The 26,861-nt window shown below is 49.0% G+C and overlaps 2 protein-coding genes and 1 non-coding gene across 3 annotated transcripts in view; 1 reads left to right on the forward strand and 2 right to left on the reverse strand.

The window, feature by feature from the left end:
- Radil (Rap associating with DIL domain) overlaps positions 1 to 6,281 on the reverse strand; it is a 101,071-nt gene extending 94,790 nt beyond the window's left edge. Inside the window, exon 1 of the mRNA XM_004671322.3 lies at positions 6,253 to 6,281. The gene's annotated coding sequence lies outside the window, so the exon portion shown is untranslated. The remainder of the gene's footprint in view (positions 1 to 6,252) is intronic.
- Positions 6,282 to 14,804: 8,523 nt separating this feature from the next.
- LOC123459008 lies at positions 14,805 to 14,912 on the forward strand. Its single transcript, XR_006635940.1, has one exon. It is a non-coding gene; the product is annotated as a U6 spliceosomal RNA (small nuclear RNA).
- Positions 14,913 to 17,940: 3,028 nt separating this feature from the next.
- Mmd2 (monocyte to macrophage differentiation associated 2) overlaps positions 17,941 to 26,861 on the reverse strand; it is a 65,282-nt gene continuing 56,361 nt past the window's right edge. The window contains exons 5-7 of the mRNA XM_045142508.1: positions 25,137 to 25,238; positions 23,130 to 23,199; positions 17,941 to 20,608 (exon numbers count right to left, since the gene is read on the reverse strand). Of these exons, the coding sequence (XP_044998443.1) occupies positions 20,405 to 20,608; positions 23,130 to 23,199; positions 25,137 to 25,238 (376 nt within the window). The 3' untranslated portion in view covers positions 17,941 to 20,404. The remainder of the gene's footprint in view (positions 20,609 to 23,129; positions 23,200 to 25,136; positions 25,239 to 26,861) is intronic.

Raw genomic sequence — 26,861 nt, forward strand, 5'->3', positions numbered from 1 at the left:
CTTGTTCACATTCTCACCACAGACAAAGGTGGACAGGCCCATGATTGAGAAGACTGTTTTCTACAGAGTGGCCCAGGACCCACTGAATGCACCATCACCAGCTACCCTGACTCCAGCCAGTCAGCTCCGCTGAGGCACCTACATGAGCTAGAAAAGACTTTTGGAAAGGTGGGGCTGGAGAGATGGCTCGGATGTTAAGGCACTTGCCTGCAAAGCCTGATGACCCAGGTTCAATTCCCCAGTACCCACATAAAGCCAGATGCACAAAGTAGCACATACACCTGGAGTTTGTCTACAGTGGCTGGAGACCTAGGCACACCTCTTTCTCCTTGCAAATAATAATTTTTAAAAAAAGAAACACTTGTAGGCTAGCCTGGACTACATGAGACTATTTCAAATAAGCAAACAACAAATTTCAGGCAGCTGGATGTGATGATGCAGCCTATAGTCACAGCACTTGGGAGGCTGAGGCAGGAGAGTACTGAGTTCAAAGCCACCCTGAGCTACATACCAAGTTAAAAGCCAGCCTGGACCACAGTGAGATCCTTTCTCAAAACAAATAGCTGGGGAGATGGCTCAGTGGTTAAAAGTGCTTGCTTGCATCATGTGCTAGCCTTTGTTCAATTCCCCAGCTAACCACATAAAGCCAGACAAGCATTTAAATAAAATTTTAAAACAAAAACAAGTGCAAACAAAGCCCCCCATGGAGCCAAACAATGGGACTCTCTGGGCCTCCAAAGTGACAGCAGGAATTTCGGGGCTGCAGCCCCGTGTGCTGAGAAGCCCACCTCTGCTCTGGGTCTGCTGGCGCCTGCTGTGGCTCCTCCGGCACTGCGAGCTGTGACCCCAGCACCTGCCTGCCTGTGCGGTCGTGCCGCTCTCCTGTTCACCCAGCCGCCACTACAGCACAAGGCCCTTCATAACGAACTTGCTTTCTGGAAATTTGAACGTGCCTACAAAGTCCTTGTGTCCAAAAGGTTCTCTTGGGTCTTGGTAAGGCAAGATATGGAGGGATCAAAGTAAAGACATTGTGCGCGCGCGTGTGTGTGTGTGTGTGTGTGTGTGTAAGACAGGGAACAATTTCAGGTGTTACTCCCAGGTGCCATTCACCTTTTTCCTTTTTAAAACTTTTCTTGACACAGGGACTCTCAGTGGCCTAGAATTTGCCTCTTAGGCTGGACTGGCTGGCCAGGGGGCTGCCTGTCTCCACCTCCTCAGCACTGGGGTCACAAGGGTACACCTCCACTCCCAGCTTTTTCTCATGGGTACTGGGGAACAAACGCAGGTCTTCATGCTTGCAAGGTAAGCAGTTTACCAAAACCATCTCCTCAGTTCTCAAAACACAGACCTTGAGCCAGGCGTGGTGGTGCACACCTAATCCCAGCACTCAGAAAGTAGAGGTAGGAGGATCACCGTGAGTTTGAGGCTGCCCTGATTCTACAGTCAATTCCAGGTCAGCCTGGTCTAGAGTAAGACCCTACCTTAAAAACAAAACGAAAAAGACCTTATTTCTCCTCCCCTGGATCTATGTGACAAGTGCCCTCATCAAATCCTGAATCCCCCAAACTGACAACATCTCTTCACGGATCTGTCACTTAAGTTGCAACAAAAGCATTTTCAGAGCACACGTATCACAGATGGGTGCCTGTGTATCTGCACACCACACCAGCAGCTTAAATAACCCCAGAAGAGTGCATGACCCCGCCCGCCATGCTCAGCCTCTGCAATCTGCACTTCCTGGCTGTGGTGGTCTGAATGTAACAGGGCCCCAGAGGCTCACACGTCTGAACACTGAAAGCCCAGCTGACAGTGCTGCGCAGGAAGGCGGAGAACCTTCGGGAGGCGGAGCGTGTGACCTGAGGGCAGGCCCCGAGGTGTTACTGCTGCGAACAGCCTGCAACTCCCCGACTTCCTCCCTGCTGAGAAGACACGTGACCCTGGCTTCCTGCTCCTGCCATGCTGTCCCCACCTGGAGAATTCTACTCTGTGGAACTGTAAGTCAAATTAACCCCTTTTCCTTCCATTATGTGCTTCTGGTCAGGTATTTTAACCCAGCAACAAGAAAGTAACTGGCACCCTGACCATCCCTGAGGTCACCAACCTTGTTAGAGAAATTCCCCATGTGCCTCCCTCTCCAGTTACCCCTGGCTTGGCAGCCTCAAGGCCAGCACGTCCTCAGAACACCTGGCCCTCCCCAACACGTAGCCTCCTGGCCCCTCTGTGGAGCACAGGGACATTTTCATCAGAGGATGCCCAGGGTCCCAAGCCCAGCCCAAGTGGTGACGGCCGCAGCCTCCAGTAACCTGTGGCCACCACTGCCCTGGTCTGTGGAGATGGTGTCCAGACAGAAATGCAAACCTGGAGTCAACCTGCCCTAGACCAGTGAAAAAACAAAAACTAAAGCACCCTGGGTGCTTTTGTTTTAATAAAAAGTAATGTGGGGTTGGGGTTGGAGAGATGGCTCAGCAGTTAAAGGTACTTGCTTACAAAGCTTGTTGGTCCCAATTCAATTCCTCAGTACCCACATAAAGCCAGATGCACAAAGTGGTGTGTTCATTTGGAGTTCATTTGCTGTGGAAAGAGAACCTAATACACCATTCTCTTCCTCCCTCCCTCTCCCCATCTGATTGCAAACAAATAAAACATTTCTTTAAAGAAATAGGACTGGGCATGGTAGTACACACCTTTAATCCCAGCACTCGGGAGGCAGAGGTAGGAGGATCATTATGATTTCAAGGACAGCCTGGGACTACAAAGTGAATTCCAGGTCAGCCTACATGAGAGCAAGACTCTACCTCAAAAGTAAATAAATAAATAAAAGAAATGGGGGCTAGAGAGATAACTCAGCAATTAAACACACTTGCTTACAAAGCCTGATGACCTGGGTTGACTCCCCAGTACCCATGAAAACCCAGATGCACAAAGTGACTCATGTGTCTGGAGTTCATTTGCAGGGGCAGAAAGCCCTGGCATACCCATACTCTCTCTCTTTCTCAAATAAATAATCAATAAATAACATAACATAAATAAAAGTAAGAAATGGGACTGGAGAGATGGCTTAGCAATTAAGGTGCTTGTCTGAAAAGCCTAAGCACCCATGTTTGACTTTCCAGATCCCACGTTAGCCAAATGCACAAAGGCAAGGCAGGCTCAAGGTCACAAATGCCTACTAGGTGACACAAGCATCTGGAGTTCAATTTCAGTGGCTGAGGCCCTGGTGCACCAATTCTCTCTCACTCTAAAATAAAATTAAAAAAAAAATAAGAAATGGGGGCATACAGTAAGTTGAAAAGGAGACATAAAGGGTGGAGAAAGGAAGGGAGGAGGATACTTAATAGGTTGATATTGTATATATGTAATTACAATGATTGTAATGGGGAGGTAATATGATGGAGAATGGAATTTCAAACGGGAAAGTGTGGGGGTGGGGAGGGAGGGAATTACCATGGGATATATTTTATAATCATGAAAAATGTTAATAAAAATTTAAAAAAAAAAAAAAAAGAAATGGGGGCATAGAAGATGACTTGGGGATAAAAAGCTTGTTGCACTAGTGTGACGACCGGAGTTCAGATCCCCCACACTCAGGTAACTGCCAGGTGGGCATGGCAGCTGCCTATAATCCCAGTTGCACTTTGTGCATCTGGCTTTATGTGGGTACTGAGGAACTGAATTGGGACCAGCAAGCTTTGTAAGCAAGTACCTTTAACAGGGTGTCTATAATCCCAGTTGAGGGAGGCAGAGACAGGGGATCCCTAAGGCAAGCTGGCTACACAGACCAGCTGAATGGGTGAGCTCTGGGTTTAGGTGAGAGACCCTGCCTCCATCAAGTAAAGAGAGTGTAAGGGAGACATCCAACATCAACCTCTGGCCTCCACACACTCACTCAAAGAAATGGGGGCTAGGGAGATGGCTCAGTGGATAAGGGCCCAAGTTCTGATCCTCCTCACTCACATAAAGCTCAACACAGTGCTTGAGCATCTGAAATCCACCATATATATGGCCTGAAGAGAGGCAGAGACAGGAGAATCCACCAGAAGCTTGGAGGTCAGCTAGCCGCAATGAAGTGGTGAAGGAGAGACCCTGCCTCAAACAAAGTGGAAGGTGGGAACTGACATCCTAAATTGTCCTCTGCCCTCTGTGGGTTCCATGGTATGCACATGCCACAGTCACACACATATCCACAAACATCACACAAACACACAATGTACACACTCACGCACAAGAAATGGAAGCCCTGTGTGGTGGTTTCCTATAATCCCAGCGCTCAAGAAGCTGCAACAGGAGGATTGCCACAAGTATAAAGCCTGGCTGAGTTAACCTGTCACACTAAAAGAAACTATTTTAGAAAGAAAGAGGGAAAGGAAATGGAAAAGTACAAGTACGTAACCACCAAGACTCCTCCCAAGGCCTCCAAAACAAGAGGTGCGAGGGCTTGACCTTCAAGATGGCCCCTCCCTCCCGTCCATCCTGATTCTAAGACCGAGTTAGGACAATCATGAAAGACAGGGAGACGAAGTGACTCACACCTTTCCACTAATTCCTTGTTAACCACAAGAAGTCTCTGATAACCCTCAGCCATAGCTATTTTGAGGGTCTTTTTCCTCCCAAGGTGGGGTCTCATGCTAACCCAGGCTGACTTGGAATTCACTATGTAGTCTCAGGCTGGCCTCAAACTCATGGTGATCCTCCTTCTTCTGCCTCCTGAGTGCTGGGATTAAAAGTGTACGCCACCATGCTGGGCTATTTTGAGGCTTTTAGAAAGCTTTCTTATGGCCCTTCTTGTGGCCGCTGGAGAAGGATGATGTCCACTTGCTCACACCACCTCCTTTCCTAACCACAGAAAGCACAGTGAAGTCTGTTTGTCCAAAGGGGACAGATTTGCTTCTTAAAAGGCCACTGAGTGCAGGAAAGTCCTACTGAGCTGAGCACGCCCTTGGTAACCAGATCTGTTTTTCTGGAAGTGTGACCTGTCTTTTCCTTTCTGCCCAATTCTCGCCTCTGTCACAAAAACACTTGGGGACAGAGTGCCAGGGCACATGCAGGGCGCTTGCTGGGGCCGCTCTCTGAGAAAGTCTGCCTCTTTCTTCTTCTCCAGGAAGAATTCCATTTCTGATGGAAAAACAAGCCCAAGCCACCTCGGCAGGGCTGGGAGTGAGGTCAGCTCTGCTGACATGGGTGGAGGGAGGTCTCTGTTCCAACAGGACAATGTGGAACACATTATCTTTCCACCAGGAGGGAAGACGAACTGTAAACTTTGCATACTTAGCTGCCCACCCCCCTTCCATAAATCCTATCTTTACAAATCCAGGCTGGAGGGAAGCTTTAAATGGGAACATAATTCAATCAGGTTTCATTCTGCCCAGATAGTCTCTTAGCAAGGGACTGACTTCTCCCAGTGGAATTAAACACGCGGCTCCACGCTGGAATGCACAAGAGGTGGCCTCACAGCACCAAGACACCCGGTAATCAAATTCTTTTTGGCAATTCAGATTAACCAAACACTTGACAAGGCGACAGAGGGCGGGCAGGCAAGTCTGCAGTTTGCCAGGCCCCAGCCCAGGCTGCCCAGGGGACAGAAGCCAGATCTCTCTGCAGCCCCTGAGCTTCCAGCTCAGCATCTGTCTCAGACCCAGGCACTTGGGGGTGGGGTAGGGTGGGAGATAGCTGGAAATGGTACAGAAATAGCCGGGAAACAATGTCTTTCACGGGCATACGGGTGCTGGGAACGTGCCTCGCAGAGGGATGGGTGTGGGCGGGGGGCGTCACGTCGCTCCTGGAAGAGAAGAGGGTGGGACTCCCTTGCTGAGCTCTTCCTTTACTGCCCCAGGCCAGACTGTATCTCCCAAAGCACCGTCAGGGAAACTGAGGACCGAGTCATCACTCCCTTCCCCACACACACCTCCCGGGTTTGGGGATCGGAACTGGAAGTTCCACGGGACCAGGCCACCTGCACCCCACCGGCCTTTGGGGTGCAGCTCCCGGGATGCTCCAGGCCCCCAGCGATAACCGGTTTCCATGGCAACCGAGCAAGCCGGCCTCGAGCGCCCGGATTCGCCGAGGGTGTCTGTATGGGTGGAGTGGGAGGGGGACGGGACACCGCGACCCGCGCGGCCCAGCCGGCCCCCACCTCCAGCGCGCGCCTCGCCGCCCCTCGGCCTCTCCGCGCCCCAGGGTCCCCGCAGCCGCCCCGGAGCACCGTCCAGGACCCTCCCCGCCTCCGCCGCTTCTCCTCGCGCACCCCGCACTCACCTCAGCGCGGCCCGCCGCCCCGTCCCGTCCCGTCGCGTCCCGTCCCGTCCCCGCGCCCGCCCTTAGCGGAGCGGGTACTCGCGACGACACGCGCGTGCTGCGGCGCCTCCTGCCGGCCGCGCAACGGTCGGGGCGTGGTCTCGGGGTGGGCGTGGCCTGAAAGGGCGGGGCTGTAACCTGACACCTCGGCGACCAATAGGCAGAGGCGAGGTTCTCGAGTGGGCGGGGTCGTGCGGAGAGGGTTGGGGGACCTGGCCTGCGTGGGAGCACGGGCTGTGCGCTGGCGCCACCTGCCGGCCACCCAATAGTCGGGGGGAATGAAGCTTAAGTGGGCGTGGCCTTTTGGAGGGGCGTGGCTTAAAGGAAATTCAAGGGCGGGGCCGATGGTAGTGTGCTCTGAGGTTCTGTAGGCAGTTTTTTGGCTCCGACCCAATACGTGGACAAGGATGGACGGGACAAGGGAGTGTCTGTTGATTTATGGACCTTGGAGGTGGACAAAGGAAGCCAATTCCCTCTCCCTCATTGGCCACAATTGTATTTTTTATTATTTTTGAGACTGGATCTCATGCAGCCCAGCTTGGTCTCAAGCTATGTAGCCAGCGGTGAGCTTGAACTGTTTTGTTGTTGTTGTTGTTTTGGTTTTGTTTTTATTAGAGACAGAGAAAAAGAGAGAATGGGCACACCAGGGCCTCCAGCCACTGCAAATGAACTCCAGATGCATGTTCCACCTTGTGCATCTGCCTTACATGGGTTCTGAGGAACCGAACTTGGGTTGTTAGACTTCACAGACAAGTGCCTTAGCCACCAAGCCAGCTCTCCAGCCCTAGCCCAGGCTGACCTGGAACTCACTCTAGTACCAGGCTGGCCTTGAACTCACAGCAATCCTCCTACCTCAGTCTCCCAAACACTGCAATTAAAGGCGTACACCACCACATCTGGTGACCTTGAACTTTTGATTCTCCTGCCTCCACCTCCTGAGTGCTGGGATTTTGAGTGTGCAACACCATGCCTGATTTATGCTACACTGAGACTCAAATCCAAGGCTTCATACAGCCTAGGCAAGTACTCTACCAACTGAACTGTATTCCTAGACCTCAGCAGCTAGAATTTTAAAAGATCAGCCAGATCATTGCTTAAAACCATTCATAAAGGGGCCAGGTCAGCTCCGGTAACTCTGGTTTATTTTGACCTAGACCTAGGAGGTTCATATGGTCTCAAAATGCAGAATTCGTGAGTTCAAGGCCCCCCTGAGACTACATAATGAATTCCAGCTCAGTCTGGACTAGAGCAAGACCCTACTCTGAAAAACCAAAAAAAAAAAAAAATTTAAAATTCAGAATTCAGAATTCCAACTCTTGACATGCACTTTTTTGTTAACAGCTAGTGGGGTATAATGCTTTATAAAAATGAGCCCATGTTTGAAGGCCAGACATTCCTGGACCTCAGATTCTATGCCAGGCCCTAGCTTTTCCTAAACCAGTTCATACCAACTCTTGTGAAGCATGTTATTCTGCACGTATCTCTCTGGGGTCTCTTGGTGTGTCCAATTTCCTTGGTGTATTCCAGTCCTCTTGAATGAAGACCCACTGTAACCACCACATTTTTTGCTTATCTCTTTGAAGGCCCTCCCTCCAGCCACATTCTGAAGTAGTGGGAATCAGGGCTTTAAGCATGTTAATTTTAGGAGGGGCATACTACTCAGTTCTTGGCACCAACTTTCATCAGCTGGATAATTTCCACTCATCCCTTGAAAATAATGTGGCTGGGGAGATTTCTGATTAAAGATACTTTACTTGCAAAGCCTGCTGGCCCAGGATTTGATTTCTCAATACCCACATAAAGCCAGATGCACAAAGTGACGCTTGCATCTGGAATTCATTTGTAGCTGCAAGAAGCCCTGGTATTCCTATACTCTCTCAATCTCTCAGATTAATAAATTAAAAAGAATCAGATAAAGGAAATGAAAAAGGGATGGGAAGGAAGGGAAGGGAAGGAAAGAAAAGAAAAAATTAAGAGGTCTGGAGAGGCAGCTTATCAGTTAAGGTGTTTGCCTGCAAAGCCTAAGGACCCAGGTTTGATTCCCCAGTACCCATGTAAGCCAGCTGCACAAGGGGGCATATGCATCTGGAGTTTGTTTGCAATGGCTGAAAGGCCTGGTGTGCCCATTCTCTCCCCCTTTCTCTGCCTCTTTCTGTCTCAAATATATAAATATTAAAAATATTTCTAGGGCTGGAGAGGTGGCTTAGTGGTTAAGTGCTCGCCTGTGAAGCCTGAGGACCTCGGTTCAAGGATCAATTCCCTAGAACCCCCATAAGCCATATGCACAAGGTGACGCATGCATCTGGAGTTCCTTTGCAGTGGCTGGAGGTCCTGGTGTCTCCCCCGCCACCGCCTCTTTCTCTCTGTCTGTTGCTCTCAAATAAATAAAAATAAAACAAAAAAAAAATTTTTTTAATTTCTAAAAAAATTAAGACTATTGAGCTGCCCTTTTTCATCATTAGAGGTCAGCAGGACCCTGGGGCCAGTAATGGCCCAATGGAGCCCAAAGGTGAAGCCTCTGATGAAGGTCAAATAGTGTGTTCCCAAAGGATGGCTGCTCCAAACACACAGTGAATGGACTTCTGGAGAGTGGGTGGAGAAGAGAAGAAAGACAGGTGGCATCAGGCATATTTGGTTAATAATCTATCACCTCCTGGCACTGGTAAGATAATGGATACCAGGGTTCCAAAGATGAGCAAGGCACCCTCAAGAGAGTCACACTGGTGTGCAGTGAAGAGCTCATTATAATACAGTGTGCTACCTACTGTGTAGCAGTCAGCCATGCTGCAGTAATGCTGTGTAACAAACACTCGGGGCCTACACTAAGAATCCATCATTGTTCTTGCTCATGAGTCAGAGAAGGGGGACAGTCACCCAGACTGCTGACCTGGACAAGCAAGGAAGTGAAAGGAAACAGCTCCAGCTGGGGAGCAAGGGGTGGGCCGTGAATCCAAGGGTAGAAAGAGATCCTATTGTTTTCTTGCTTGTTTTGACACAGGGTCTCGAAATTTTACTAGGCAGCGCAGGCTGGTTTTGAGCCCATGGTGATCCTCTTGTTTCAGCCTCCAAAGTGCTGGGATTACAGGTGCGAGCCACCATGCTAGACAGTGACCACTTTTTGATACAATGCAGTTGAGATTTACATGTAATGGGTTTGAGACTCAGCTACATGAGACCCTGCCTCAAAAAGTCAAATAGAATTTAAGAAATAAAATAAATCATGACAGGTCCACTTACTTATTACGCTTATGTGGGGGGGGGGGGAGCCTACATGTATGTAAGCATGCTTGTTTGTGTGTGGGAGCACATGTGTGCAGGTGTGTGCATGTGCTTGTGGAGGCCAGAGGTCAACATCAGTGTCTTCCTCAATCACTCCGCCTTTTTTTCTTTTCTTTTTAAAAATATTTTACTTTTATTTATTTGAGAGAAAGAGAGAGATAAAATGGCCGTGCCAGGGCCTCTAGCCACTGCAAACGAACTCCAGATGTATGTATCACCTTGTGTAGTTGGCTTATGTGCATCCTGGGGAATTGAACCTGGGTCCTTTGCTTTTCAGGCAAGTGCCTTAACCACTAAGCCATCTCTCCAGCATTCCACCTTATTTTTTTCTTTTTCTCTCTCCCTTTCTTTCTTTTCTTTTTTCTCTTTCCTTCCTTCCTTCCTACCCCCCCCCCTCTCTCTCTCTCTCTTTCTTTTCTTTTCTTTTTGAAGCAAGCTCAATAGACTGGCCTTCTTTTTTCATGTGAGAGAGCAAAAGAGAGAGAATTGGCACACCAGGGCCTCCAGCCACTGTAAAGGAACATGCCGCCTTGTGCGCATGTTCAACCTTGCACGCTTGCTTCACCTTGTACATCTGGCTTACGTGGGACCTGGAGAGTCAAACATGGGTCCTCAGGCTTCACAAGCAAGTGCCTTAACTACTAAGCCATCTCTCCAGTATGCCCACCTTATTTTTGAAACATTGTCTCCCTCTGAACCCAGAGTTCACCTGAGCTGCCTCCCCAGAGCTGACGTTACATGCTTGCACCCCAATGCTTCTTTTTTTTCTTTTTGTTTTATTTATTTACTTTTGGTTTTTCAAGATAGGGTTTCACTCTAGTCCAGGCTGACCTGGAATTCACCATGTAGTCTCAGGGTGGCATCAAACTCACGACCATCCTCCTACCTCTACCTCCAAGTGCTGGGATTAAAGGCACATGAGCCACCATGCCCTTACTCTCTTCTTCTTCTTCCTCTCTCTGGTAGTTTGTGTGTCCCCCATAAACTCAGGTGTTCTATTAAATTGTGTAACTCGGCTCTCCAGACACCTGGCTGGTGTAGGTGTCAGTGGGGGTGGATCCTGGGGCTCAGCCCAAAGGTGTGTTTAGGGGTGGATCTGAATTCCAAAGGTATTTAGAGAGGTCTGAGTTCCGGGGGTCCAGCTTGCTGCCAGTTTGTTCTTGCTGCTTTTTTTGGTGTTTGCCAGCTGGTGGTATTTTCTCTCTCTGCTTGGATTTATGAAACGGAGCCAGCTTGCTTCTCCATTAATGGAACTTCCCCTGGATCCGTAAGCTTAAAATAAACCCCGTTCCTCCCATTAACCCTGCTTGGTTTGGATGTTCATCCCAGCATTGTGGAACTGTCTGCTAAACTCACTGGACCATCTCTTTAGCCCCAAATGTTCCAAGTGTTTTATAGTGACTAGAGATTGCTTTTGTAAACAAGAATTAGCAAGTGTTTCCTTGTTGCTTGGTGGGAGGGTTGTTGTTGTTTGCTTGGTTTTTTTGTTTGTTTGTTTGTTGTTTTTTGAGAAAATGTTTTGCCCAGGCTGGCCTTGAACTCCCAGTCCTCCTCCAGCCTTAGTCTCCCAAGTGCTACTGTAATAGATGTGGACCACCTCACATATCCAAATGTGTTTCTCTCTCTCTCTCTCTTTCTCTCTCTCTCTCTCTTTCTGGCTTCTTTGTTTTGTTTTGTTCAGTTTTGAAATCGGGTGTTGCTCTGTATTCCAGGCTGGCCTTGAATTCTTTTTTTTTTAACTTTTTTTTTGTTTATTTTTATTTATTTATTTGAGAGTTACAGACAGAGAGAGAAAGAGACAAAGAGAGAGAGAATGGGCGCGCCAGGGCCTCCCGCCACTGCAAACGAACTCCAGATGCATGCACCCCCTTGTGCATCTGGCTAACGTGGGTCCTGGGGAAATGAGCCTCGAACCGGGGTCCTTAGGCTTCACAGGCAAGCGCTTAACCGCTAAGCCATCTCTCCAGCCCATGGCCTTAAATTCTTGATTCACTGGTCTCAGCCTCTCAAATTCTGGGATTACAGATGTGCACCACCACGCCTGTGTGTGTGTGTGTGTGTGTGTGTGTGTGTGTGTGTACGTGTATGTGTTGTTTTGCTTTTTTGCTGGAGTTTGGAAAACCTCATGCATAATAGACAAACACTCTACTATTGAGCTACATGCCCTAGCATTTAAAAAAAAATAGGTAGGGTTGGGAGAGATGGTTTAGTGGTTAAGGTGTTTGCCTGCAAAGCCAAAGGATCCTGGTTAGATTCTCCGGGACCCACAAGCCAGATGCACAAGGGGTCGCATGCGTCTGGAGTTCATTTGCAGTGGCTGGAGGCCCTGATGAGCCCATTCTCTCTCTCTCTCTTTCTCAAATAAGTAAAATATATTTTAAAAGTAAAAGATGAATCATCCAGAATGAAACATCTTGACTTTTCTTTAAATTGTTTCTATGCCACTGGAAACAATATCCACCAGAAAAATTATTATTCTTCTCTCTCTCTCTCTCTCTCTCTCTCTCTCTTTTGGTTTTCGAGGTAGGGTCTCACTCTAGCCCAGGTTGACCTGGAATTTACCCTGTAGTCTCAGGGTGGCCTTGAACTCCTGGCAATCCTCCTCCCTCTGCCTTCCGAGTGCTAGAGTTAAAGGCGTGCTCCAGCAGGCCCAATTTAAGCTATATTCTTTTCTCTTAATACAAATGTGTATAGAATAAATACTGTGTGTAACACAAAAAACGATTTCACACACATAGAAGGACATTTTTTTTTTAATTCACGCATGCCATGACACATGTCATAAACACTAAGAAAGCTCTACTTCTCCCAAGAAAGGCGTAAAGAAGCAGCAGGGCCCCTGCCCTGGGGTGGGACCCGGAAGGGGCACAGGGCTGGCTGCCAGTTTGTTCAGCAAGAAGCCAGGCTGTAAATTCCCTGGAGAGGCAGATGAGCCCTTCTGAAGCTGGGTGGAGTGGATTCATCTCTCTTGCCTCCTTCGGGCTGAATTTATGCTACTTAGGCCCAGGCATGCTATCCACCTGAGAGCCCTAAGTCCAGAGGCCCCTTGGAGCATGTGGCTATTGCCAGATAAAGACCTCGGGATTTGGTTCCGTGTTTGTCAGTGGGGTCGGGATCTGACTTGCCAGATTCTCAGAAGCTTCTATGAGAAACTGAAATAATGATGTTTGGTGTTGAAAGCTCAGCACTGAGACATCTCTGTCACCCTCTCCAGGGCCCAGGGAGCATTGCAGAAGAGGAGAGGATAAAGCTCCCTTCCAGATTTGAAGTGGCAATGACATTCACGTCCTCACAGTGGGCATTACTGCATAAGACCTGCGTAATATTGGGTCCGTCAACACTGAGTCAAGGACGATGGTGGAGGGAGGGAAAGATGAAAGACATCAAGACGGAATCAGGACTGCTAGGGAAGAAGAGGTGCAGTGGAAGGGAGGTGGGGAAAGAAGACAGAAGCAGGTCGTAGGAAGGAGTTAGGATCAAAATGCTTTATGTACATATATGGAAATTATCAACTTAAAAAGTCTTCAGGGGTGGGAGAGATGATTTAGCACTTAAGGCACTTGCCCGCAAAGCCTAATGACCCAGGTTGGATTCCCCAGTACCCTCAGAGTCAGATGCGCAAAGTGGTGCATGCATCTGGAGTTTGTTTGTAGTGGCTGGATGCTCTGGCACATCCATTCTTTCTCTGTCTGTCTCTCTTCTCTGCTTGCAAATAAATTTAAAAAATGTTTCTTAAAGTTTTTTTTAAGGTACATTTGGGGGCTGGAGAGATGGCTCAGGAGTTAAAGGCACTTGCTTGCAAAGCCTAACAGCGCTGGTTCAGTTCCCCAGCACCCACATAAAGCCAGCTGCACAAAACCGGTGCATACATCTGACGTTTGTTTGCAGTGACAAAAGGCCTTGGTGCTCCATTAATATTCTTCCTATGTGTCTCTCTTTCTCTCTCTCCCTGCTTGCAAACAAATAATTTTCTTTTTCTTTCTTTTCTTTTGGAGAGAGAGACAGAATGGCATGCTTTTGGCCTTCAGCCGCTGTGAATAAACTCCAGATACCTGCGCCCTCTTGTGGGCATGTGTAACATTGTGTGCTTGCGTCACTGTGCATCTGGATATGTGGGACCTGAAGATTGGAACACGAGTTCTCAGACTTCACCACAAGCGCCTTAACCACTAAGCCATCTCTCCAGCCCAATAAAAATATTTTTGAGCCAGGCATGGTAGCACACGCCTTTAACCCCAGCACTTGGGAGACAGAGGTAGGAGGATCGCCATGAGTTCAAGGCCATCCTGAGACTACATAGTGAGTTCCAGGTCAGCCTGAACTAGAGTGAGACCCTACCTCAAAAAACAAAATAAACAAACAAAAATTTAAATACATTTGATGGCTAGTAGACTTGAATGAAAGGTGCTAAGTTGACTTGTCCTTTAAGATCAGGGTTTTGTTGTTGTTGTTTGATTTCTTGCTTAGGCGCTAGAAAAGAGAGTCTAGTCATAACTGAAGGTTTGCTCAGCCTGGGGCAGCAGGAGGCTGTACCTGCCGGCCATGCTTACAGCAGCGGCCAGGGCTGAGGATTTCAGCTTGTGAGCCGGTCACTCGCATCTGAGCAGAGGCGGCATTGCAGGTGGGTGGAGCCAGCAGCCCCTGTGTCCTGAAGGCTTCTAATTTATTTCCGCCATCCGTTCCCCAGGTGGCTTTGAGGACACCCACACCCCGAGGTATGTGGCAAGTAGGTGCCTTGCAGCCAGGAGCTATCAGAACGGCCTCCAGAAGCACCCTACCAAGAGCTATTCCCAGAATTCAGATCTATTTGGAGTCATAAGATTGACTTAGACAGTGTCAAGGCACAACTGGGAAAACAAGAAGATCCAGGATAGGGGCTGATAGTATTGCTTAGTAGTTAAGGCACTTGACTGAGAAGACTAAGGACCCAAGTTCAATTCCCCAGTACCTATGTAAGCCAGATGCACAAGGTGGCACATATATCTGGAGTTTGTTTGCTGTGGCTAGAGGCCCTGGTGTGCCCATTTTTCTCTCTATCTGCCTCTTATCTCTCTCTCTGTCTCTCAAATAAAAAGTAAATAAATAAATAATATAAGCCAGGCATGGTGGCACACACCTTTAATCCCAGCACTCAAGTTGCAGCGGTAGAAGGATCACTATGAGTTCACCTAGAGTGAGACTCTACCTTGAAAAACCAAAATAATAATAATAATATATTTTTTTAAAAAGACTCAGTTTCTCACTTTAGCACCACATATACTAAAATTGGAATGATACAGAGAAGATTAGCATGGCCCTTGTTCAAGGATGACATACAAATTCGTGAAGCGTTTCCTATTTAAAAAGAAAAAAAGAAAGACCCAGGATAGGCTGGGGTGGGTCGGAGTACAAGGACAGAGTAAGAGGATCTCATGGTTTGAGCCTTATGTCCCACCAAACTGTACTTCAAAGCCTAACCCCGAGGTCATATCCTTTAGAGACGGGTCCTTGGCTGGGAGTGTGCTTTAACACTGGCCTAGAATGCCCCAGTGAGAGGCTGGACATGTGGCTCAGTGGGAAAGCACCTACCTAAACTCTGCAAGGTCCTGAGTTCCATTCCCAGAATATGAGAGAGAAGGGAGGGGAGGGAGGGAGAGCAAGAGAGGAAAAAGAAAAAGGAAGGGAGAGAGAAGTAAGGAGAAAGGGAAAGCAGCAGAAAAGAAGAGAGGAGAAAAAAAGGAAGGGAGGAGGGCCTTTAGGAGGTGCTGAGATCACAGATGCCAGGGGTCTTCTTTCTCAGTCATCCTCCACCTTACTGTCTTGAAACAAGGTCTCTCACAGAACCTAGAGCTCAGATTCCCTTCCACTAGCTAGCTAACCAGCCTCAGAGATCCTCCTGTCTCTGCCTCCGCAGCTCCAGACAACAGGGGCGTACTGCCTCGCCTAGATTTGATGTGAATTCCAGGGGTCAGATACTCAGGTCCCCATGCTTGCACGCTGAGTACCCGCTGTCTCCCCAGCTCCCTACAGCCTCAGTTCCCTGTGTTCATCTTGCCGGGTTTGGGGGATTGTGTTTTGAATGTGAAATGTCCCCCACAGGCTTGTTTGGCCATGAGCAGAGTGTTTTGGGAGGTTGTGGAACCTCCAGGAGGTGGCGCCTAGCTGGAGGAATTGGGTCACTGAAGGGATGGTTTTGAGGGTCTTAGACTGGCCCTGCTTCTGACCTGAGGGCTCTGCTTTGCAACAAGCACCTGTCACACCCTAGGGCAGCCATGCACCAAGCCCTCTATCATGCCCACCCCACCAGGCATGTGCTCTGGGACCTTGCACCAAAATACAGTTCTCCTCCCTTCAATCATTTCTGTCCAGGTATTTGGTCACAAGGACAAAAAAAATTATTAACCAGTACAGGGGACAGAACATATGTAACATGAGTGTGACTGGGGACACATTCCTAAGTGTTTATACGGTCTGTCTTACTGATGCAGAAGGGACAGCGTGCCGGTCAGGGTCGCTGGACTACAACAGGGTGCATGGGTTGCAAAGCGGGGGGTACTTAGGCTGCAAGCGGCATCTGCTGGAAAATGAGCTCTCCCCCAGACCCCCAGCTCTGGTTTACAGCGTTTGCCAACTACCTTGATAGAAGCCCCCGCCTGGGCTCATTTCATAACAGCACTGACTTAAGGCCGTACAGAGTTGGTGAGGATTTAGCACTGGGTCCCCAGGGTGCACAAAGAACACAGCCACCCTCCCCAGGCCTCCTCAGCTCCCACCAGCAGAGCAGCAACGTCCAGTGCGCTGTGGTCTCCTGTGAGGCTCTGCCCCAGCAGCGGGCACTCCACCGCTCCTCCTCCTCTCCTGCCACCAACAAAGGACCTGCAGGACAGTGTGTGTCCCCCATCCCTCCTCCCCTCAGACCCTGTGCAAGAGCTAACTAGAAGGCACCTTCCAGAGAAACCACCTGTGCATGCGTGCTCGTGGCCGTGCGTGTGCGTGTATGTGCCCGCGGGGGGCCCGAGAACAGCCTCAGGTGTAATCCTCAAGAACACTGTCCACCTCTTTCAGAGACAGGGTCTCTCACTGTCCCCAGGGTTCACCAATGAAGCTGGACTAGGCAGCCAGTGAATCTCAGCGATCCTCCTGTCTCCACCTCCTCGGTGCTGAGATTGCAAGTGCCCACATCCAGGCTTTTATCTATACGTATGTATGTACGTATGTGTTCTGAGATTGAACTGAGCTCTTTGAGCTTGCAAGGCAAACACCTTACCCTCCGCTGAGCTATCCCTCCAGCTCAAAACAGTCCCTTTGGTAGCATCAGGACAGCAGGTCCCTGGATATCCAGGCTTCCCCAGGGATGGAAACAGCATCCAATTGTGGGGCGTGCTCCATCCAGTGACAGGAGGCAGACTGGTGGTCATGGCTGGGGAGTAGATAGAATGAAGTGACCAAGGAAAAGTTGCCCTCAATATGAGAGTGGAAGGGATCTTTATGTTACATGGTCCTCATTGCAGACTGTATATTAATATCTACAGACATGCATATATATCCTCAATTGAAAAATGGTTAGGTAAATCATGGCATGACCATTCGGTGGAGACATTCAACATAGTGTGTACCAAAGGCTTCAAATAGTGTGGTAGTTTGAAAGGATTGCCCCCAATATATTCAGACTGGAGGAAGTGTTACTGGGCAGATTCTAGGTTCTGGCCCTAAGGTGTGGACATAGATTTGAAATTCCAATGTAAAAGACATGCAAAGTGCCTGAGCTTTGCCTGGAATTCCTAAGTGTGCTGTATGGTGTGGCTTTTCGGTTTTGGCTTGTGGTCTCTCTCTCTCCCTCTCTCTCTCCTTGGATCTGTGAAAACACTTATGGAACTTCCCCTGGATCTGTGAGCTTCCAATAAAGATCCCTTCCTCCATAACTGTGCCTAGTCTGAAAGTTCATCTCGGGGACCTGAGGCTGTCTATTACAGATAGTATGGAATGGAATTTGTTTGATAGTTTGCTTCTTGAGACAGGGACTCATGAGCCTAAGCTGGCCTGGAACTCACCATGTAGCTGAGGATGACTTTGAACTTCTGATCTTCCCGCCTCCACTTTCCAAGCGCTGGGATTACGGGTGTGTGCACCACACCTGCTTAAAAGTAGAGTGAGGGCTGGAGAGATGGCTTAGCAGTTAAGGCGCTTGCCTGCAAAGCCTAAGGACCCATATTCAACTCTCCAGGTTCCATGTAAGCCAGATGCACACGGTGACGCAAGCGCACAAGGTTACACATGAGCCTAAGGTGGCACAAGCTTCTGGAATTCAATTACTATGGTTGCGTCAAGTCTCTCTCCCTCCCTCTCTCTCTCTCTTATTAAAAGAAAGAAAGAAAGAGAGAGAGACCAGTCTGTGGGGGTTGCCTCAAAAAAAAAATTTTTTTTAATGAGCCCTTTTCTCCGTCACTTGTGCCTCAACCTAGAACCAGGCCCTGGTGAACTACTTTACAGTCAGGGACGCTGAGGCTTGCAGAAGGCAGGGACAGATCTGAGCTATCACCATTGAAGAATGCCATATCTGATCCCAGGTCTCTCCAGACACAGTCTCACCCTCCAGGAGCAGGCGGAAGTCGCCTGGGTGGCAGATGGAACTCTGAGCTGGCCACAGGTTGAGCAGAGTGATGGCAACAGGGAGGCGCCTCAGTCAGACGAAGCCCTGGAGCCCTTCAGGGTTGACCCGGGCTTTGAAGGGTGAGTAGGAGTTGGCTGGCTGAAGAAGTGAACAATGTCCCCAGGAGAGGGACGGCATACCGGGTGGCTGTCTGGCGGAAAGTCACTTCAGGTACCCAGTGAGGGCGACAAGGACATGGAGACATTCGACTTGGGAGTACAGCAAGCCCCATGTGGCCACCAGGAAGTCCCAAGTCACTGGTTCCAGGTACCCAGCACGTTTCTCCAGAACTGGCCTGGTCCTTTCAACCTCCTGGGGTCAGGAGATTTTCTTGGCCTGGCTTAGTGCCACAGTGGAGAGTTGGTAAAAACAGAACTCCAGAACCCCCAGTGCCCCCGCTTCTCCAGCATCGGGTCTAGCAGGAGGCCTAGTCCTAGTGTCCAAGCCCCAGTTTGGAAGGCAGCTCTCCCCAGACACACTCCTCTGAAACATAGCTCTGACCCCAGCTGGAGAAAATACCAGGTAAGGTCCATGGGACGCGGCACCCAAGACAGTTTCTAAAGGTCTTATCTGCATGCACACACACACACACACACACACACACACACACACGTGCACAAGCTCATGCTCACACCCACATATTCACGCACACTAGGCAGGTAGACAAAAAACAGTCCCAAACTCCTGAGCTCTGAAGCCATCTTCTGAGGAATGTGTTGAGATATGATTTAATACTGGCTTGGACATTTGGGGCTCCAGGTGCCAGAGCCCTGGAATACCCTGGAATGTGCTAGAACAAAGTATAAGGCACCCTGTCTTGGTCCACCCTTGCCCACCTGTGTGGCTGGGAGTTGTAGAATAAGGACCTTGGTTGGGATTTAGGACTGACTGTATCCAGAGATTCTGAGATGTCAATTCAGCCAGGCTTGCTGCTCCGTCCTCAGCAAACGCCCAAGAGACAACATAGGAAGAGACTGGCCCAGCCCTGAAGTGGGTGAATGCAGGCAGCCACGATGTTAAACGATGAGACATTTAAGAAAATAAGGGACACAGACATGTTGCGTGATCTGATGAGGCAGAGACTGTGCCCCCGGGCCCACCAGAGGGCCTCTGGGAGCAGCCGTGTGCACCAAGAGAACATCTGAATGCTGTCATCCTGAGCCCTGAATAGGGAGCGAGCCCGCGGGAGCCCTCTGATGAACAGTCTCATCACTTCTCTGGACTTTTCAGATGAGAAGAAAAGGCTAAACAGCAATATCTTCCTCCTCACTGTCCGTTCCTGTCATCCTGAGAACCAGCTACACAGAAGAGGGCCAGTGGGTGGTTGGGGTGCCTGCCTCAGTCCCCCTGGCTCCAACCTGGCCATTCTAAGTGTTCCCCCAAAGCGGGGAAAAGAGAAGGGGGCAGAAGGCATTAGTCTCTGGAGATAAGCATGTCTCTCTCCATGGTGACTTCTTTTTTTTTTTCTGAGGCAGGGTCTCAACTCTATCCTAGGTGGACCTGAAACTCACTCTGTAGTCCCAGGCTGGCCTTGAACTCATGGGGATCCTCCTACCTCTGCCTCCCAAGTGCTGGGACTAAAGGCATGCGCCATGATGCACAGCCCTATGGTGTCTTTTAAGTGCTCTGCCATGACCCTGTTTCAGAGCACAACAGGCCAACCAAGCCAAAAGGTCCCATCTTCAGCACAAAATAGATTAGTAATGCCTATCTGAGGCACTGTTTTGAATTCTGACAGTGTGTACATGCTGCAGTTGATTGTTGATGTCTGCTATGGTCATGGATATGCTACCTACGAGCTGGGTGACTTTCCCCTAGCAGAGGACAATTCCCAAGCCAGAACTTTGACAACAGAGAGCAAGACCTTCAGGACCTTAGAAAATACCCCTTGGTCCATCATTCCCCATTTTGCCCTTTTTTTTTTTTTTTGAAGGTATTAATATGTTTTGGTTATATCAGGACTCTTTTCTAAAATAGAGAACACATTATTGAGTTAACTTATCCTCCATGGAAATGACTAAATGCTTTCTTTCTTGCTGGCGATCCCATGGATGGTCTGGCTGTCACTGGAAGGGATCCTAGACATATGACGTAGTCCACTCAGGGAGAGGCGGACAGGCCTTGGTGCCCTGTTCTGGGTCATAGTTCACTGATCACTTCCCATGATGCTCTACTCCAAATGACTCTTGGGGAGTCTGGACCATCTCATTTGGACACCTTGGTCTGCAGGGTGCTGGGCAGGTAGAGGTACCTCCAGATGGCATAGTAGTGGGTACCAGCACCAAATGCCACAAAGAGGTGCCAGATAGCATGTGCGAAGGGAATCCTCCCGTCACTTTTGAAGAACACCATTCCCAAGCAGTAGAAGACCCCGCCAGTCATCAGCTCCCAGATGCCGTCAGTGTTGGGCTGTTGACAAGGACAGGATAAGGCACAGATCAGAACAGCTAACCAAGAGCCACCCCCCAACCAAAAAGACACACAAGTGGTGAGCCAGCCCAAAGTCCCCTGGGGCGTCTCAATACCGTGACATTATCAAGTCTCTCCACATTAGTTCCAGAATCTCAGAGGCCAGCCATAATAGTCCATGACTGATCCCAGTATTTGGGAGGAGGTGGAGGCAGGAGGATCAGGAGTTCAAGTTCATCTAGGTCTACATAAGGAGTGCAAGGCCAGCCTAGGCTACATGAGACACTGTCTCAAAGAAAAGCAAACAAAAATATCTCAAAGATATTCAGAGTTTTATCTTTTCTAAAAAGTACCCATCTACGCTGAGTGTGGTGGCGCCTGCCTTTAGTCCCAGCATTCAGGAGGCAGAGGTATGAGGATTGCTGCGAGTTTGAGGCCAGCCTGGGACTACAGAGTGAGTGTCAGGTCAGCCTGGGCTAGAGTGAGACCCTACCTCAAAAAACAAGTACACATCTGGCTCTATAGCTGGAGAAATGAAAGCATCAACTGCAACAGATGTCTGCACAGCTGTCTCCATACAGAATTGTTCATAATAGCTAAGAGGTAGAGGCCACCTCAGTGCCCATCATGGATTAATGAAAAAGTAAGACACCAGGTGTGGTGTCTATAATCCTGGAAAAAATTACAAGTTCAAGTACAGCCTAGACCACATAGCAAGTTCAAAGTGTGAACCTGAGCTATAAATTGAGACCCCCAAAAGGAGGGGGGGTTGGGGAAGCAGCTAAGTGGCAAAGCACTTGCCAGTATGTGCAAGAACTGAGGTTCAATCTGAGTACCACACATACAAAAGGAGGCCATTATTTAGCCATAAGAAAACAAGAATAGGGCTGGAGAGATGGCTCAGCGGTTAGGGTGCTTGTTTGCTAAGCCTGGGGACTCATGTTTGACTCTCCAGATCCCACGTAAGGCAGACGCACAAGGTGATACAAGCACACAAGGCCACACATGCACACAAGATAGTGCACGTGTCTGGAGCTCAACTGCAGTGGCTAGAGGCCCTGGCGTGCCAATCTCCTCTCCCAATCTCTCTCTCTAATAAAAAAAAAATTATAAAAACAAGAATAAGGGACTGTAGGCGGGCGTGGTGGCACGCGCCTTTAATCCCAGCACTCGGGAGGCAGAGGTAGGAGGATTACGGAGTTTGAGGCCACCTGAGACTACATAGTGAATTCCAGGTCAGCCTGAGCTAGAGTGAGACCCTACCTTGAAAAAAAAAAAGAGTAAGGGGTTGGAGAGATGGCTTAACAATTAAGGCATTTGCCTGCAAAGCCAAAGGACCCAGGTTTGATTCCCCAGGATCCACACAAGCCAGATGCACAAGGTGGCACATGTGTCTGGAGTTTGCAGTGGCTGAAGACCCTGGCACAACCATTCTCTCTCTCTCTTTTTCTCTCTCTGCCTCTCTCTCTCCCAAAATAAATAATAATAAAAGTTTAAAATATATATTTAAAGAAAGATTTCTGTGGGGTTTTTTGGTTTTGGTTTTGGTTTTTCGAGGTTGGATCTCACTCTAGCCCAGGTTGACCTGGAATTCACTATGTAGTCTCCAGGTGGCCTCGAACTCACAGTGATCTCCCTACCTCTGCCTCCCAAGTGCTAGGATTAAAGGCATGCACCACCATGCCTGGCTTTTAAAAAAATATTTTATTTTTATTTATTTATTTGAGAGCGATAGAGAGAGAAAAAGGGAGAGAGAGAGAGAGAGGAGAGTGGGAGCGCCAGGGCCTTCAGCCACTGCAAATGAACTCCAGACGCATGCGCCCCCTTGTGCATCTGGCTAACGTGGGTCTTGGGGAATCGAGCCTCGAACTGGGGTCCTTAGGGTTCACAGGCAAGTGCTTAACCGCTAAGCCATCTCTCCAACCCCATGCTTGGCTTAAAAAAAAAGATTTCTGGAATAAAAAAACAAGAAGAATGGGGGAACTGGGGAGACAGCATAGCAGACAAAGGCGCTTACTTGCAAAGCCTGCTGCCCAGGTTCAGTTCCCCAGTACCCTCCTGAAGCCAGATGCACAAAATGGTGCACGTGTCTGGACTTCATTTGCAGCAGCAAGAGGCCCTCACACACCCATCCAGTCTCCTCTCTGTCTTTTGTTCTCTCTCCCTAATAATAAATATATAAATATGTTTTCAAATTACAGTTTTAGAAATAGAAAAAGTCACATAATAACAATAACTCCCAGTGTTTCTGGTGCTTCCTCTGGGCTTGGCACCACATTAAATGCCTCACTTGAATTGTATAGTGTCACCTTCACGGTACCTGGGGGCCTCACCTCAGGGTTAGGCAGGCCCGGGAGAAGCCTCACTAACCTCCATGTCCTTCTGTCCCTTCTGACAAACGTGCTGACCCACGGGGCCTCAGTTTCCAAAGGCGAAGACTTGACTTGACAGTCTCGAGTCGAGTCCATCTCAGACACATTTTCCCCCTCCAGGAAATGGGAGCTGGGCAAGTGGAACTTACCATGGAGAGGATGACCAGGGCGGGGAAAAAGCCCATCACCACATAGCACAGCAGCTCCAGGAGTTTGTACCTGGCAGGAAGACACAGCGTGAGGCCTCCGGGAGGCAGCAATGCCCTGACCAGAACAGTGAGAAGAGGGAGTCTCCTTGTGTTGCTACTCCTCAGTTCATAGTTTTAAACAATATTTTATTTTTACTTATTTATTTGAGAGGCAGAGTGGGGGAGGGAGAGAATGGGCACGCCAGGCAAAAGATCTCCAGATGCATGTGCCACCTTGTGCATCTGGCTTATGTGGGTCCTGAGGAATTGAACCATGGCCCTCTGGCTTTGCAGGCAAGCTCCTTAACTGCTAAGCTATTTCTCCTGCCACTACCCGCCCCCGCCCCCCCACCAGCTCATATTTTACCCAGCAACACCATCAGATGATAGGCAAATGATACAGGTCTGTTTCCCTCTCTGACTCAACTTCTAAATCTGCAAAGTGGCAGGCTGGATTGCAAATACTGGGCATAGCAAGCGCATGGATATTTCCAATGCTCAGCCCATGGCAGACATTACTAATCAATTCCAGCATCTTTTCCCAAAGGGTCCAAGCAGCAAAGCTCAGTCAAGCCAAATTGCTCCACCAACTGAACCTTACTTGTCTTCCTGGACTGAAGGCCTCCTAGAGGCCTGTTGGGCTCTGGGACTCCAAGACTATTATTTCCTTTTGCTTCTGCAGCCACCTTTTCTTCCCACTTTAATTATTCCCATAGAAAGAAAAGGATTCAGGGGTTGTGGCTCTCTCAGATCTTTCCCAGGGAAGACAGGTGATGCTAAGCTATGATGTCTTACGTTTCTACTTCCCTACTTTAACATGTGTGTGAATGCATGTTCCTACGTGTGCAACTGTGTGTGCAGTGTGTGCAAATACATGTGAGTGCCACAGTGTGAACTCGGGCATCTCTCTCAGTAGTGACACCCCCTGTTTTTCTTAATCTTTTAAAAAAAATTTATATTATATTTTATTTATTTATTTACTGGCTTTTTGAGGTAGGGTCTCACTCTAGCCCAGGCTGACCTGGAATTCACTATGTAGTCTCAGGCTGGCCTTGAACTCACAGCTATCCTCTTACCTCTGCCTCCTGAATGCTGGGATTGAAGGTGTGCGCCACTGCACCCAGCATTTTATTTATTTATTAGAGAAAGGGTGGGGGAGGAGAGAAACAGAGAGAGAGAGAGAGAATGGGCACACCAGCGCCTCTAGCTACTGCAAACTCCAGATGCATGTGCTACCATGTGCATCTGGCTTACATGGGATCTGGAGAATTGAACCTGGGTCCTTAGGCTTCACAGGCATGTGCCTTAACTGCTAAGGCATCTCTCCAGCCCACATTCCCCTGTTCCTGAGACAGAATCTCTTACTGAACCTCCAGCTCACTAATTCAGCTAGAATTAGCTAGGTAGCAAGCCCCAGGGATCCATCTCTGTCTGCCCCAAACCCTGTGCTGAAACTACAGGGACACCACCACACGCAGCATGTGTGCATGGGTGCTGGGGACCGAACGCGCATTCTCATGCTTTCAAGACAAGCACTTTGCCTGTTGAGTTGTCTCTCTCTCTCTCTTTTTTTTTTTTAACTTTGAGAGAGAGAAAGAGGCAGAGAGAGAGAGAGAATGGGCATGCCAGGGCCTCCAGCCACTGCAAACGAACTCCAGACACATTCACCCCCTTGTGCAGCTGGCTTACGTGGGTCCTAGAGAGTCGAACTGGGATCCTTTGGCTTTGCAGGCAGACCCCTTAACCACTAAGCCATCTCTCCAGCCCGAGTTGTCTCTTTGTGAAACTTGCTTCAGCTTGGACCTCTGGGTCACGGGCCTCCACGTTGAGATGGAGAGAGAATCACGGCCTCCCGCGTCTGTCATCACCCCAGGGCCTTCCTTACCTGCCTAGGGTGCTGAGAATGCCCTACTGGGGGATTAAGGGGCACCCACCCCACCAATATGAGATCCACCAGCCCTGACTCACCGTTCATGGAAGAAAAAGACGTAGACTGTGCCGACAGAAGCCATGATCCAGACTAGCCAGCGCATGTGGGAGGCCCAGGGGCCCAGCTCCCGAAGGTTCAGCCTGGGGCAGAGAGAGCCAAGGGCGAGTCTGAGAAGATCATCACAACCCAGCCCTTTGTGACCAGCCTGTCACCGGAAGCCGAGCCTAGAAAGATCCTGGCATAGCTGGGTGTAGGGCTCTCACAGAAATACTGTGGACAGGCAGAAAGGGCATGAGACCAACCGAACAGCAAAGCTGGGCGTGGTCACATACACAGGAACTCCCAGCACTTGCGAGGCAGAGGCAGGAGGAGCACAAGTTCTAGGCCAGCCTGGGCTACATATACAACAAAGCACCATCCTCCCAAAATTGAAAGAGCAAGCAAGTGTAGGCTGAGGATCCCTTATCCAAAGTGCTCGGGACTGGGCTGCGGAGAAGGTTCAGTGGTTGGAGGCGTCTGCTTGCGTACTAGGTTCATTTCCCCAGTACTCACATAAAGAGTGGCACACGTGTATGAAGTTTATTTGTCACAGTGAGAAGTCCTGGTACAGCCATGCATGTGCACACACGTGAGCGCACGTGCACACACATACACACAGACACACGTGCACATGCAAATAAGTAAACTTTTAAAAAATTGTTTATTTTTATTTATTTATTTGAGAGCGACAGAGAAAGAGGCAGATAGAGAGAATGGGTGCACCAGGGCCCCCAGCCACTGCAAACGAACTCCAGACACGTGCGCCCCCGGTGCATCTGGCTAATGTGGGTCTTGGGGAATCGAGCCTCGAACCAGGGTCCTTAGGCTTCACAGGCAAGCGCTTAACCACTAAGCCATCTCTCCGGCCCCTTTTTTTGTTTTGTTTTGTTTTTTCGAGGTAGGGTCTCACTCTAGCCCAGGCTGACCTGGAATTCCCATTTTTCTTTTTTTGATAGGGTCTTGCTCTAGTCCAGACTGACCTGAAATGACACTATGTAGTCACAGGATGGCCTTGAACTCACAGCAATCCTCCTACCTATGCCCCTGAGTGCTGGGATTAAAGGTGCACACTAAATAAACTTAAAAAAAAAAAAAAACTTTGAAAATACTTAGGAATTCTGTGCTTTGGGTTTCGGATTTCTTAGATTTCTGAGGTATGTGCATATCCATAATGAGATTATCTTGAGGGTAAGACCCAAGTTTAAGCTTGAAATTCATTTTTGTGTCTTTATATAGCCTATGCACACAGCCTGACGAGAACGCTTGTGTATATGGGCGTGTGGTGTGTGCGTGTGTATGTTTGCATGTGGGTGAGTGTGCATGTGGGTGGGCATGCATGGAGTCAAGAGGTTGATGGGAGGTGTCTGTCTTCCTCAATCTCTCCCTACCTGACTGACTGAGGTGGGGTCTCTCACTTGAACCCAGAGCTCACCAGTTCAGCCAATCTTGCTAGCCTGATTGCCCTGGGGAACCCATCCTGGCTTCCCAAGCCTGGAATTTCAGGTGTGACCACCATGCCCACCCAGCATATACATGGGTGCTAGGATCCAAACTTAAGTCTTCATGGTTGCCCATAAAGCGCTTTATCCCAACACCCTGATTTTTGTTTTAAACAGTCCGGCTATGTAACCCAGGTTGGTGTCAGATTCATAATCCCCCTGCCTCAGACTCCCAAGTAGTAAGAGAAGTGGTATGCACTATGGTCTTAATTGTCAGCTTGACAG

Source organism: Jaculus jaculus, chromosome 2, assembly GCF_020740685.1.
Source record: "Jaculus jaculus isolate mJacJac1 chromosome 2, mJacJac1.mat.Y.cur, whole genome shotgun sequence".
NCBI lineage: Eukaryota > Metazoa > Chordata > Mammalia > Rodentia > Dipodidae > Jaculus > Jaculus jaculus.